The 15,626-nt window shown below is 38.4% G+C and overlaps 1 protein-coding gene across 3 annotated transcripts in view; it reads right to left on the bottom strand.

Moving 5' to 3' along the window:
* The window catches only part of TPD52L1 (TPD52 like 1), a 49,135-nt gene that overhangs the window by 8,988 nt on the left and 24,521 nt on the right, over positions 1-15,626 (bottom strand). For all 3 annotated transcript variants that reach the window (XM_042016531.1, XM_042016532.1, XM_042016533.1), the window contains one exon: positions 5,903-6,004. In XM_042016531.1, coding sequence (XP_041872465.1) covers positions 5,903-6,004 — 102 coding nt within the window. The remainder of the gene's footprint in view (positions 1-5,902; positions 6,005-15,626) is intronic.

Raw genomic sequence — 15,626 nt, 5'->3', positions numbered from 1 at the left:
AGCGAGCCAGATAGATGGTGCACACTTAATGAACATCTCTTCAAATACTTATTTTTCACATCCTTTCTCAATGTGTGGGGTGATGCATTATTTACTGTGCAGTGTTCAAACTTTGCTCCAAAGAAAAGCATTGATTTCTTCAGGATTATTTACAGGGTTACAGACATCATCATGTATATAGGTGCTTCTCAAACATTCATGGGTTTATCTTCACAACACATTTCTGCTTAGACCCGTTTAAGTGATACTGTTGCCCTCCTTTTACTGCCTGCTGGCTCCCAGTAACAGCCATCCCCTTCTCCATGCCAATACAGATACTTGCACAGACATATGATAAAGAAATCTCTTACTGCAGACCTCTAAAAACCAGCACAAATGAAGGGGTGAATGTCTGTGGAAGTAAGAGGCAACAACTGCCTCATCCATCAGCAAAAGAAATGGTTATGAAATTACGTTCTGAAGCAAGGTAGTATTGCTATGTTCTTGATAGGGGTATCAAAAGACAGAAGGGTTTGAGAAGGGTAGTTTCAGGCATGACACCTACAGCATCTGAAGGAATTCAGATCCAACAACAGTTCTGAGTGCCCAGAACATCCCTAGATCACAGAAATCCTAAAAGGCTGTGCAAAAACTCCATCATCACCACAAAAAACAATGACAAAAAACCAAAACACACAACAATAAAGGCACACCAAAAATCAACTCCCAAAGTGGTAAAGCAGATTAATCATACCTGAACCATCCCCCAAAAGATTTTGGCTCAACCTGCTTCTAGAAACTTTAAATAAGAGAGATTTCATAGCCTTCAGATATAACCCTTGTTCAGCTGCACCCATAAGCCACCAGGCTAGACTTGCTAGCCCTTCTCTGCAAAGCTGCCTGGCCAGTGACCCCCATCTCTGCTTTTGAATTTTTTTTTCATTTGTCAGTAAAGCGTATTACACTTTCCTACACTGAATTTTATAATTTAAAATAATGTGGAATTCTAATCTTGGTGCCTAAAGTGATTACATACCCTGCCACTGTAGTCATATGGGAATTCAAAGTGATACCATCCTGACACCTTCATCTAACCCAGCAATGAAAATGCTGATGAGTAACAGACTCAGGACAGATGCCTGCAAAATCCTGCATTATGGCCAGCTACTGAGACCTATTCTTTGGATATAATTTTCAGTTCCCTATGCTCTCTTCCTGCTAAAATATAACACCTAAGCTGTATTTCTCCAGTTCTGCAGAAAGAGTACAGACAGCCTTATCAAAGTCAAGCTCTATCACATCTACCTCCCATCTATCCTCTATGACAGGTGCTGTCAGTTCAAGATAATTATTCTTGACAAACCCTTTTATGTTTTTGCCATCATGCCATCTTCTAGAAGCTTAGAAAATAACAGGTTAATGCATTCCTCCAGTATCTGCTTTGTAGTTCCCAGAACTTCTCTTGCCCCTCTGGGGACAGATGAACTTTGCCTTTCTCCACCCCTCTGGTGCCTCCTCTATACCTTCTGTGCTGATCTCTGAGGGGCACATTCAACTGCCACACTCATGCCCCCAGGCTCTCTCTTGCTGCCATCTTTTGTGTCTTTCCACGTGTGCCTTCCAATCCCTGGCAGGAATGAGGCATTATATTACCTTCATTCATCTTGAGAGCTGGCTCATCCCAAGCACTGAATTTGAAAGGGGTCTGTGTGATCATGTAATTAAAGAAAACGTACCAGACAGCTGAATGAAGGAGCTATACAAAATGTAACTGCTGACATCCTAATCTGCATGCATGCCTTTGTTAGCTTAATCTTTAAATACCTTTACTTCAGTAGCAGCAATGTATGTGGTAGCGTGTATATAGAGTGTAGTGTAAGTAGTTTACTTTTTCTTTCTTTCCTCTTTTTTTTTATTTTTAAGCAACCCAAAACCCAGAAAGTCTCTCACTTGGTATCACAACTTGTTTCTAAAAAGGTCATCAGCAGGGATGAAACATAGATCCATATAGACAGCTGCAGAAGCAGGGATGAAACAGATCCATATAGGCAGCTACAGAATAGTCCAGCACTATAGCATGAGCATGAAAAGATCCAAACTTTAGCAGAAAGCAAAGGAAAAAGGGATAAAGATCCTCAACTTTATCCCTTCTGTGCTCTTCTTAGCAAGAGCCAGGTTAAAATGTCAGTGCAATATCTTATACTGAGAGATCTGAGCCTCTGATCACTGCCCTGTGAGTGACCTGGGGCTATCCCCTTGCCCTTCACCTTCCATACCAGAGAAATATTAAAGGAGACAATATGAGCTGGAGATGTAGGAGCAAAAAAAATCTTGCTGGCATATAATTAATCACAAGACCTATTAATGAAGAATCTATTATCTTAGCTATACTGCTAGTGTCTGGTTTGTATTCTAAAGCAGAAGTATCTGTACACTGGTTTTATATGCATTTCTGGAATTTCTAGAAACACGATATTAAACAGGATGCATTATTACTGTAAAGAGACCTTACAGGCACTATTAATTAATACAAAATGCAGAAAATGTAAAATGCTATTGATTATTCATGCACAAAATGAATTAGAGAGTTGTGACACTGGGAGGATGGGGTGGGGATGAAAGAGAAGCATAGCAGCTGCACGAAAAGCACTTGGTCCCCAAAGGGTGGCACCTCTGTTCTTTCAAACATGCAGAATTTTGTCATTTTTCTTTCTTATAGATTTTATCTTCTTGAATGCTAACACAGCAAAATAGCACATTTGGGGGAGTCTATCTGGCCTATTGTTGTTATATGATATTTTAGTAATATTTTTAGAGATAAAACAAGATGAAAATTAAGAACCAGCAACTTCAGAACAGAAAAATGTGTTGCACATAGTGCTCTGTACAGTGGACATAACAGGCAAAGTAGAAAACAGAATTTTGTTTCATGAAGAAGGCAGCCTTCAGTATTTAGTCAGTCTGACTACAAACCCTTTCAAAATCACCATCACCACAGGCAGGCAGTAAGGCTGCTGAACATACTGGGAATGATGATGACATCTGGATTTTAGAAATCAGCTTCAAGTTTCTGCTCTGAATGAAAGCAGAACAGGGATTTGCATCTGGATGTCATTGGTGACTATAAACCTTAATGCCTAACCAAGAGAATTAAGCTAGAGTCTAATGTTTGTTTAAAAGGGCATTATGGGAGGGGGTGGTGATAATCCATACACTAGATCACTGAAATAAAATTATTTGGATTAGCAAAAAAGCCAAGCCAACAATGACACAGAAAATTCTTGCCTCTTTACAGTTTACTTCCCCAAACACAACTGGGATTGGAAAGGGAGGGGGAAGATTTTAAAAACCTGGTTATTTAAGTGATAAGGTTTGTAATGTGACCCCACACAGAACTGCACCTGCCCAAGCTGAGCCAAGAACTTAGGCCAGCTTTATTGCTCAAGGAAGCATATTGACCATCACTGCAGATTTAGGATGTGCAGCAGATGCAGAAGGCCCAAGTCACACCACGCTCTCTATAACTATGGGAGGCTGGCTAGACCGCTTGGTGCTTCATCATTAAGCATCAAGAAAACTCTCCTAACTGAGAACTTAAATGAAAACAGCAAGTATCCACAAAAAAGGCAGCACTGGTAGTCCATATTTTCCTGAAAAATTCCCAACCAGATTCAAGGTAATAATATCAATCAAAGAAAGCTACTAGAAACCAGATTTTTGATTAATCAAAATGCTTATGGACTCAGCCTCTGCTCTGAGCCCTTGGCTAAAGGGCCAATGGGATAAATATCGCCCATCTGCCATGTCAGAAGCATGACTGCCATGGCATGAGGGCTGATACTGACAGGTAAGACAAAGGCATTTGGTAAGAGATTAATTAAGAGAAATATTAAATGATAAACATGCTCTATTGCTTCAGCGCGCATTTCAGCTGGGTGCGGCTCCACGAGCCGCACTCTAGATCAGTGAAGACATTTCTGCCTTTGCAGTTAATCTCACACCATGTGCAAAGCACAAGTAATAGGACCTGAGAAATCCTGAACTGCTAAGTCATCCTTCCCTCTATGATCCAGAGCCAGTGCTCAAGGTATTCACACAGAAACTCTTTGTCGCTGCTGTGGGATCTAAAAGGTGGAAACAGCAACAGGACCTGTTTGCTGAGCTGTGGGCTCATCTTTTTCACAAGAGGAAGTGTTAGGAAAGAACATAAAATGAAACGGAATATGTGGGGCCACATGCATCACACACATCTTATACATTTCTCAAAAATACAGAATACAACTATAAATGCAGGGAAGGCAGAAAGAATTAACAAAGGTAGCAAAAAGACTTGTGAAAGTGACTCATCCAGCTGGAGCCTGTAAAGAGGGAACGGAAGTGAAATACAATAAAACCACAAGAAATAATGAGTGAAATGAAGGTCAGAAGAACTCACTCACTGTTTCTCATAATGGAAGAGCCAGAAGGCACCAAAGGAAAGACCAGGGAGACTCCAAATAGGGAATGAATGAATGAACAACAGACTTTACCACATAAATTCCTATTCATCTGGGGAGACATGAGGTGTTATGAATTTCAAAATCTCATATAAGTTAAAATCAATTCTGAAAAAGATAAATTCATGAAGAAAAACCCTCAAGAAACATCTAAATGAAGGCTCAAATTTCTGTTTTAGAAAGTTCTCAGCTCTCAGATTTCTGAATGCTAAAAAAAAATATACTAGGAAAATATAATTGCATGCCTGCTTATTCTTCTATCCTTTGATAGGCATATACTACTCAAGAATGTTTAACTGTATAAAGTCAAAAATTCTTAGTTATGTTTATAGCCTGGTTGCAAGTCACTCACTAAATTTCCATTTTGAACTGCAGTGTGGAAAAAGACACTGTAAAGCAGATGACACAGTAATGAAGATTTTCCTTCTTTAGTTTCACCTAGAGAAACATTAGTACTTCTATAGAGGATTTATTAAGCTGTATGTAAAAAGTAGGTATTAAGGGGGGATTCGAAAGATTTAAGATCCAGAATAAAAATAAAAAGTGGAAAAAAGTTTTAGCTGCCATGAATTAAGCTTCAGCCATTTGCAGCACACACAGCTCTTAGGATATGGTTACCTCATACATTACAAAAAAACAAAAAAGGGAATACATACCAATGGGATAATATGCAGTATTAATAAATGAGACTGTAACTCCACAGGTCAAACAGTATATTGTAGAGTTACCCATGTCCATTTATTTCATCACAAAAAATCAACTCCTTCAAACGCTCAAGAAGTTCTGTAATCCTACTACCTAATGAAAACTGGAATGCTGGTTTACAGTATACAATTTCTGTTCTCATACTGAGGAACTGTAAGACCAACACTTTAAAAGATACATCAACATATAAAGCCTGACACTGAAGTTTCCTTTAAGTGACAGCTCTACTGACCCCAACTCCTGTTACTTCCATCATATCTATTTTTATACAACTGCAGAACAAAACTTTGCAGTACATCTTGAAAAAAGGGATTAAAAATAGCCTGAAATATTTTCTGTCTTGTCACAAGCAGGTCCTAGATAGGCTTCTTTTCTTCAGATGGTATTTTTCTCCAGCATCCACATATGAATAAAATTGGGTTAATAATGATCTAACAGCAATTTTTTGTTCCATTTTACTTGTACGTTTCTTTGAGTTTGCAAAGTTATTCCGAAAGGATTTCTGACTGTACTTTTTAAAAAAAAAAAACAGAACTCATATAAATTATATCTTTGGTCATCATTATGCCTTCTTTTCAGTTAAAATATGAATGTTAGTAAATACTCTCACTACGAACTACTTGAACCTTTAAAACACTAATATAGAAGGAAAAGAAGAGCTGACAAATGATTTATACATTTTGTCCTCTAAACAAGACCAGAGAAGCAGCAGATGCCAATACCTCATATCTCCAAACTTCTTGCTGATAGCTGTTCCTACATTGCTGATAGCTGCTGTTGCTTTTTGCCCCGCATGGCTCAGGGTCTCGTGTGTTTTCTTGTAACTGGAAACAAAAAACAGAACAGAAATAGTGTTAAGTATTAAAAAAGAGAGACTAGAATCCCTGCAATTAATTTCCCTCAAAGTCACAACCACTGAAATGTTAAGAAACATAGCTCAAAACAAAAGGTGAGGATGCCCATTTCTGCACAGCTTACAAAGTGCAGGGCTCTCCAGAGAGCAATCCTTCACTAAGCCATCCTCTCTTTCCTCCTTGCAGATAACATCCCCCAGATGGGTCCATTCACACTGGTTAAAAGAAGAATGCAGTGATTTGTTGAATACCTGTTTGATACAACTTCTGTTTACAGAAAATCATATTTACATCAAGTATGTATTCTTCCAGCAGACACTGACCTTGTGGCAAAATCTGCTGTCTGAAGCACGAAAAGAATCACAACAAATACACCTCAGCTCTTTCAAGCATATATATATTAGGTAAATTTAACAGATACAAAATGATTCTGTGATATTGAAAATAGAAAAAAATTATCAAATCTGTCTCCATATGCCACAATTTTCCTTTTTTTCCTCACTTTTTAAAATTTCTTTAAAGAAAGAAGGCTTGGGGAAGGACAGAGAAAGAAAGATGAAGAAACCTAGATAGTGAATGCATATTCTCAGTAGGACTGAATTATTTTAAAAGATGTCACTAATTTCACTTATAGCATGCAGATTCAAACAGAATAATCTTAATTTACTGATCCAGAATACACATTCTGACCCATACAGACCCTTCAGTAAACTTGCACTCTCAGAGTAATCAATAAGCTTTTCTGCACAGATGATTTTCTGCTGACTAAACTAATTCTGAGCATGTCAGAGGCTTCCTTCTGAGTAACTTATCTGATACTCCCAGTGACGCAGACAAGCTCAGAATTAGAAGTACTGACCTAGTAACAAAAGGAGAGCACACTATAATCAGTCTTGTATCCTGTGGTGTGCGTTGGCAGACAAGAACTGAAGAAATGATCATGAAAAATTCAGAAATAAAATTCCACTGATTCTCATTCTCCTTAGAACAAGAACTGTAGGATTGCAAGCATGTACCAAAATACACTGGTGACTGATAAAAGAGAATCCCACTGCCTAAGTCCTTACAACAGAGTATTTTCTCCTTATTAGTATGTATATGAAAGCAGTAACTTTGTGGAGGAAGGAGGGGAAATAAGATTAACATTTGCAGTATGGCACATCACATTTTATGTCACATCCTTTTAGCCCCAGCAGTACCTATTGCTGAAAGTCCTCTGTTCCGGATTGTGTTTTACAAACCACTGGTTTGACAGCAGATGCCACATAATGCTCTGTTCTTTCAGACAATATATTTTGATTTTATGTTCCTAAACCCCAGCATCCTACTGACCAAACAAGTTCTTAAACTACCAGTGAATGGGCTCCTTCTGTGAAGGTGCTTGTCTCTGTTTTCACTGACTAACAAGGCAATCCACAGGGAGTAACTGAAGACTAGGGTACCAAATCTCTAGGAGTCTCCAGTTAGATAAGCTGAACCAAGCACATGCACAATGTTGAATGACAACAGGGACTAAAACATTGCAATGCTGGCAGAAGGAACACAAATTATACTTAGAAAGGATGAAGGTCATGCCTGTTTTGCTTATTGTAGTACAACACAGAGAAGATGGAGAAGATTGGTTTTTACCAGATCTCCTTTCTCCTTAGCCAGTCTGTCCTTGGACATAGAAAAATGCAATACCCATTTCACTGAGGCCTCGTCCTCTAGCTTTACTAGTTTAATAGCTCTGTCATTCACTTGCTGAGAGTAGATGTACTCTCATAAACTAGAATGGGATGAGACCCTAAAATAAGGATGCTACAGTCAAACGATGAGCACGTAGTTTTTTGGTAAGAGTTGCCTATGAAAAAGAAGAAAACCAAATATTCTGTTGCCTGTGGCATACAAGTCTTAAAGTGTCTGCTAACAGAGAAGCTTCCTAAACCATTCAGCACAAGTGGAATTTTGCTGATGACAAAATGAAGGCCAAGACTTGACTTCCAAGTCTAAAAGGTCCTTTGTAGCACAACCCATTTATGTACAGGTTGAATGTACATAGTAAAATACTTTTCAGATTGAACTGATTTTTTGAAATGACACCTTGGAGTTAATTTTATTCACATATTTAACTTTATGACAAAATGTCTCCATGTCTTATCATGTTATTCACACCATGTAAAATGATTAAGAGAACAGTCCTAAATGTCCCATACAGCAGACAGACCTAAATTTCACTGAGAAACATTAGAGTCCCCTACATATTTCTGAACATTACATTGGTTAGAACACATCTTCTGGAAACTGGCTGATATGACACTGATTTTGACATTCCAACAATATTATGTTTTCTCTGTAAATCACATAAACGCAACATCCTCCAGTATGTCCACTAGCAAGAAAGACATGGTGACTGCATTTGTGTTCCTAATACTTTTGGCATTACATAAGAGTGTAAATCCAGCTAAAACTGTTACACAACCAGTCTTTTTTCAGCACCAACTTCAGCAAAAATGACCTATGACATGACCCCTCCTCCCTTCAGCAATGCTGAAGACAAGCTTTAAGGAATAACAAAATAACAAAGGTGAAAATTGAGCACAACATACAATACCTGTCAGCAGAGACAAGAAACATTAATTTCATCAATATTACTATGATGTTATTAATCAATAACATCTGAGCTCACTGATAGCTTAAAAATCAACCCCCTGCCCATTCCCACCTCTCCACCATTATATGTATCACTATGCCTTCTTCATAAATAATCTGTCCACAGAGCACATTGCCTCACTGTAGTTAGATATGCTCTGTGTTGGTATTTTGATATATGATGCACGGTATTTTGGCTCAGATATTTTTATCCTTGTAGTTATGTCATATTTTCAGCATCCATTTGATATCTTGCCAAGCACTCTGGTAATAATGATCTCTTCAACACATTCTCTCTGTCACCTGGGAATCTGCTCAGCTGTATTTCACATTAATCATCTGACCAAGCAGTTTGCATCATCTCATGTAACTCAGAGCAGTTTGTACTTTTGTTTTTATTCACTGAACAGCCTACCTCATTTTCAGAAACCTTTACCAGCAGAAATAAAGTTGGATATTCCAGGTAAGAACTACAGACACATTAACTGGAAAAAGTGCTCTATGTATGGTTTAAGTCCTCCTTACACCACCAAGTGCTCTGCATGCTAAGTCATCTACAACACCGGTGCACTCTCATCCTTTGAGCAGCCACTGCTAGCAATCCTTAGGTGAGTGCTGACCACCAGCTCATTGAGACAGGTGACAGCACCTCAGCAGTCAGTCAGCCAGCAGCTCAGATTAGACCAGTGACCCCAAAACTTATAGGTGGAAATGCTCCAGCAAAAACAAACTCAGATAATTTAGGATACAGGGATTCAAGAAACAGTACCTTCCATCCAAGCCATGGTGTGCATTTTTACACAAATACATCATTACATTCATACAAAGGCACCATCAGCATTACACCAGGTACCCAATAGCATTAGCAAAAGTAGAAACAGGCTACTTGATTTATTCAGTTAGAGTAGGAATGCCTGCTCTGATTTTGTGGCATCTGAAAATACTCTGTAGCACAGAAGAATTGCTGGTAATGGTTAACAAGGATCATATTCTGTGCTTTCACTTAGCACTTAACAGTAAATATTTATAATGTATTCCATAGACAACAGGGATTAAACAAATAAGTTATATCAACCACTGTCTCAATTGTAAACTTGTAAATAACACTCACCTGTGAACACTTGAACATTATCTTTATATATGACATTAACCTAAGAATTTCATCCATCAGCTTCTGATTATAATTCTGTTTTCAAAATAGGGTATTTCTTTAACGAAAGCAATTATTTATAAAACTGATTATCAAAGGTTATCACAAAACATGCTGATATTGCAGTTATATTCTGATAACATGCCCAACACAATTAAAGGCAGCTTTAAAGATAACTCATGTCTCCAGCACTATAACATGCTATTTAGACAAAGTAGATTTGCAGCATATTTTGACTGCATTTTCACTTGACAGTTTCATATACTACATTTAGGTTATGCTATCCTGTGACAACCAGATCTCACTAGGTGATTTTTACAGACAGTGAAAGGAAATACAAGGAGATACTGTTTCATAAAACAGAACACGTGAAGGAAAGAGTGCTTCATAGAGAGAACAGCCAAGCAGCAGACTTTTAGAGAGAACTAGACATTTAAATGGCCAACATCATCTGCAGGACAAGACAGGACAATCATACCCATCTCATCTCAGTACAGAATTGCCCTTCACATGGCAGAGTTAAATGTAACCTTCCTTCACAGGTGCAATACATGGCCTGCTGACAGAAGTAGGCTACACATATAATATTTATATTTTGCATGTCAAGCTGCACGTTTGATCTACTGCAGTGAATTATAAGGAGTTTTAATTCAGCTTCTGTAAAATTTGTACATTTGCATTATAATTAGTACATCTTCATTCAGCATTGTGCCTCTCCATCAATGCTTGCTGGGAAAACGAATCCATTTGAGAAACCCTCGCCTGTGATAAGGCTCACAGAAGATGTAACAGAATGCAAACAATTAACAACAAAACCATACAGTAGAGCTGAGCCTGGTAGCACAAGCCATGCCCTATGGAGCTTTCTTCTTTTCAGTTTTCAAACCATTAGTCAGCTTAGAATGACTTTTCTCCAATCGATCTAAAGCATCTGGATCCCTGAGAAACTCTCAGCTAGAAAACTATTTTTCTGTTGACTTTCTGGGAGAAACAGGGCTCAGCATTAACTAAATTATGCTAATACTCAAATGAAATAAATGCATATATGAATGACAGAGAAAATGTACATAAAACATTCTCTAAGAGCATTCTTAGTTGTCATTTTTGCCACAAATGAACTCTAAGCTGTCGCATGGTTTTTTGTAGTTTGTTTTGGTGGGTTTTTTTTAGTACTCTCCTGAAATTCATTCCAACTTCAAAACCAAACAACAGACCTTTTTTTTTTTTGTCATCCTTCCCATTGCCAGGGGTGTTAAGAATTAACAGAAACTGCTGGCATTTGGATGGGTACATATGCCTAAATCTAAGGAAGTATGCCCCAGGTAGTTCCTCTCCCACAGAGAGAACTGAGGGAACTGAACCTCTGCAGGCTGCAGCCAGAAATCTGTGGGCAGCACATGGAAGGTGACTGTTCAATAGGCTGGAGAGAGTCACAGGTCAGAAAAGGTGCCAGACAAAGGTGCCAGATGTTCTGGGATATCCTGCCCTGTAATCTTCAAGCACTTGGAAAAAATCTGGGATACAGTTGTTTGAAACCCATTATTTGTGCAATGCAGCATGGGGGGGGGGCGCGGGGAGGAAAGTGTGCTACAGTTACTCTCCAAGTAGAAAAGTCAAAACATGTTTGCTGAAGCACAGAGGATCTTAAGACATTACAGGCCAAAACCTGACAGTTCATCATACCTTAGACTGTATCAGTAACACTGTCTGTGGGCTCTGTACTGTACACTAGGTTAACAAAATTATGCAGATTAAACATATCCCAGCCTCTCTTTTCCTTTCTTCCCCTCCCTTTCTCCTTTTCTTCCTTTTCATGTAGTTTTCCTCCTCTTTCCTTTTCATGCTTTTTTTTTCTTTTTCCTTCCATTTCTCCCTTTCTTTTACCTTTTCCCTTCCCTTTCCCTTTTCCCTTCCCATTTTTACACTGACGCTTTCCTGGTTATTTTTAATCCTTGTCATTTCAGAGATTCTAACTGACATTCGGGTCTCCCTTCCCATCCTTACAATTCCATACACACACATACAGATAACTATAATACACATATATATATTTTCTGGTGCCCCATGATAATTACAGTGGGTTTTTTCCTGAGAAATGAACACTGGAACACATCACCTGAGCTTACTGTGGAGTTTCCATTAGCTGAAGGTTCTGGTGGAAACAAATGGACATACACCTTTTGGACAAGGAACAAAGAGAACAGATTAAGTTAACTTCTTTAAGCCCTTTCTCCTTATTACTCCACCCTTCCAAATTCAAGGCCAGAGACACATGCAGAAAATCAGCAAAGTAATTATATTTGAAGACAGCATGAAGATTGCCTAATCTGACCCCAAGAAAGCAAAGTCAGTGGAAGGGAGAGGCTCCTTTTACTTCCATATAGCACAGACTCACACACAGGTAATGTACTTGCTAAAGCCAACACAATTTCTTCACTTACACAACTGTTACATTTACTTGCAAATTTAGAGAAGAAAATGTCAAAAGGTGATTACACATAGCAATGAACAGAAACACCCACATTTCTTTTACTACCACTCATAAGAAGTATGTGTGTGGGAACACAGTTTACTTAATTCCTAGAAGTCACAGTAGGACTGTGGCTGTCCACGAATTATATCCGACTTACTGAAAAAACTTCTGAAACTTTGGAACACATTACTATATATTTAAAGTTGTATGAACAAAGACTGCCTGTACCACAGATTGTAAGCCTAAAACACATGCAGCGCAACCGTTACTTTCTATTTTCTTATCACCTGGCAGAAATTTGAACTATAAAACATTAAGTTCCCAATAGCTGTTGAAACCTATGCAATTGTCCTCAGGTTTCCTATCAGAACTAAGCTTGCTCACATAGTTCCACAATAGTCAATGAATAGATCTTTATTCTATCTCTGGAGGAAAAGACCAAGTCCATGTTGAATGTTCTTGTCCCAAATCTTAATTAAATATCATATGCAAGAACAGAGCAACACTGAAACCTTCCTAAAAAGGCTTGAAAAGACAGCTACAACCTAAAAAACAGCCCAGGGCCCTGTCTAGGAAACCTGCTGTTTGGAGCCAGCACATACAGTTCTCTTGATTTGGCCCTCTAATTCATGAGCTTTTCTCTTTCTGCAAGTAAAAATTTTTGTCTGAGGGCAAAAGATGAAAAGCCATTTTGAAAACAACTCTGTCAGATTCCTATCCTAAATATCAGTCTTGCGTGGATCCACTTTCCATCACATCAAAGGCTTCCCAGGCCCCCAGCTGGAATCACTAAACATATGGGCTTTGATTTCACATCATTTCATTACTACAGCCCTTGAAGATATAAAGAGTTTCCTTTAATTTTTTAGTTATTCTAATAATTTATTTGCCGTGTACTGCTGCTTACAGTGGTTTGAATGTCTGGAGTATTTCTCTTCTGGAAAGGTTTAGTAGCAAACCAAGCATTTTCATCTCCGAAGCTCTCACCATAGTTATTATTCCATCCATGGGTTGAAAGGGTAACCATTTAAAACAGAGGAGGTTCATGTCTTATAAGAGTTGATAACATTTCAAGAAAGGATAACAAAGGAGTTTGTGGGAACTATTAGGCTGGAGTGAATTTATTGGTGTGTAATTTTACAGGTATGACTACCCCTTAGAATCTCAGTAGTACTGAAATAGATCCCAAGAGGACAGGACTATGATGTCTTATGGTTTTTTTCCAAAGAACTACAGAAGAGCACCAAATGAAAAGCTGAGGGACAAAGCTGAGCATGGTTACAATATATATGCTCAGCAAAGGGCAAGATCTCTTGTGAATCTATGTCTTTAGTGCTTAATATGAGGGACTAGTGAAAGAATAAAGTAATCCTTGTAACCTTCTCCATATATAATGAAATGCAATTCTATAATTGCATTGAAGAATACAATTACTTGGGACTTCGTCTGAAAAAAAATGAAGCAACAGGAGTCTCAGTAAGCTCAGCAAAGAGCAATGCAGAGTCCTGCAACTTGGGATTAATAACCCAGCAGAGGCTGGGGATCAACCAGCTGGAAAGCAGCCTTGTAGAAAAAGACCTGGAATCCTGGTAGAGAACAGATTGGACATGAGTCAGTGCCTTGGCAGCAAAGGTGGCTAACAGTATCCTGGGGTGCATTAGGAAAAGTGATTACAGGGTGAGTGAAGTGACACTTCCCCTGTCAGCCCTGGTTATGGCCACACCTGGAGTGCTGGGTCCTGCTCTGGGCTTCTCAGTACAAGGCAGACATGGACAAAGTGGAACAAGTCCAGCAAAGGTCCATAAAGATGGTAAAGGACTGGAGCACCTCTCATATGAGGAGGCTGGGAAAGCTGGGACTGGTCACCTTGGAGAAGGCTCATGGAAGGATCTCATCAATGTGTATAAACAACCTAATGAAAGGAGGAAAGAAGATAGAGGCAAGCCCTTTTCAGTGGTATCTAGTGAAGGTGCAAGAGGCAACCAGCACAAATTAAATGCAAGAAATATTAAAATATATTAATATTTTAATATTTAAGAAAAATAAAAATGTTTTTCACAGCAAGGGCAACTGAACATGGAACAGGTTGCCCAGAGAGGCTGTAGAATCTCCATACTTGAAGATATTCAAAACCTGACTAAACACAGTCCTGAGCACTCTGCTTTAGCTGGTCCTGCCTGAAAGAGGCAGTTGGACTAAAGAGTCTCCTGATATTGTTTGCTGTCAACACCTCAAATATTCTGTGATTCTGTATAAAACCAGGTCAATCTTCATAAATACTATCTTCTACCTTAATCCACTATACGATGAAAATCTGAAGTATGGAAGGTAAGGAGACCTGTGGGAACTTTACAGAAGCACCACCAAGAAGCTTCAACTAAATACAATTCCTTCAGGTTATGTAAAACCTTTCCTTTGTAGCAAAACGTTAATTAGAAAAGCTCAATTACAGTCTTTAAAAATATCCATGTAAAGACACTTGTAATGATTTCTTAAGCTAAAATAAATAACCTCAAACTTCACCAACATGACCCTGCTTCTAGCATGTAAATAAGAATGAATTATCTATTTTTAAAATATAAAAAACCTGCATTGCTAGAAGTTGAATATCCACCCACCTCTGTTCACTGAAAACCCAATCATTAAAAAGGTGTGTGGGGGAAGTCATTCCAGTTGAATGCCCTACCACCAAGAAACCAAACCAAACTCAAGGCAATCATTTGCTCTCTAGTTGCTGATGTCCTCTATAGCAGAATCCTTTGTATTCCCCAACACATAGATTATACTAAACATCAGTGCACTGAACAGTACAGGAAATTAATAAGGAACTTGTGGCCAACCATTTAAAATGTAAATGCTTTAAAATTGTCAAAATCCCAAGTTTAAATTTAGTCAGTAGAGGTGGCATGCATCCTGTAAGTTAGGTCATGACTCTTAACTAGTGGTCAAACACACTTCACAGGACTGTTTCTGAGAAAAGTCAACCCCTCTTCCTTTAAGTCCATTCTAACCACAAGAATGCATCCCTAAATGGAGAGCTTAAAAAGAATAACAATAAGTGGACAAAAACTTTGGTGCTCTGTGGCTTTGAAAAATTCCCTGTTAAAGAAAAGTCATTTTAACTTACAGGAAAGCACAGCAGCTAAGTGAAACAAAATTTGTCCTCTTAAAACCAGGTCATTTTAAAATTTAAAATGAGTAATTGTGGATTTAGAAACCTAAAGTACAGGCATGTAAATATTTTGAACTTTTTATTTTAAAACAGGCTTTTCATCCTTCCTAAATCAGAGAATCTTGATGAATAATGCTATCCCTGCTATTTTGGTACAGCAACAATG

Source organism: Corvus kubaryi, unplaced genomic scaffold (assembly GCF_017639235.1).
Source record: "Corvus kubaryi isolate FWS band 111438036 unplaced genomic scaffold, C.kubaryi_AGA036_p1.0 split3-73, whole genome shotgun sequence".
Taxonomy (NCBI): domain Eukaryota; kingdom Metazoa; phylum Chordata; class Aves; order Passeriformes; family Corvidae; genus Corvus; species Corvus kubaryi.
Note: the sequence above shows the minus strand (reverse complement) of the source record. Positions and strands in the feature narration are given on the sequence as shown.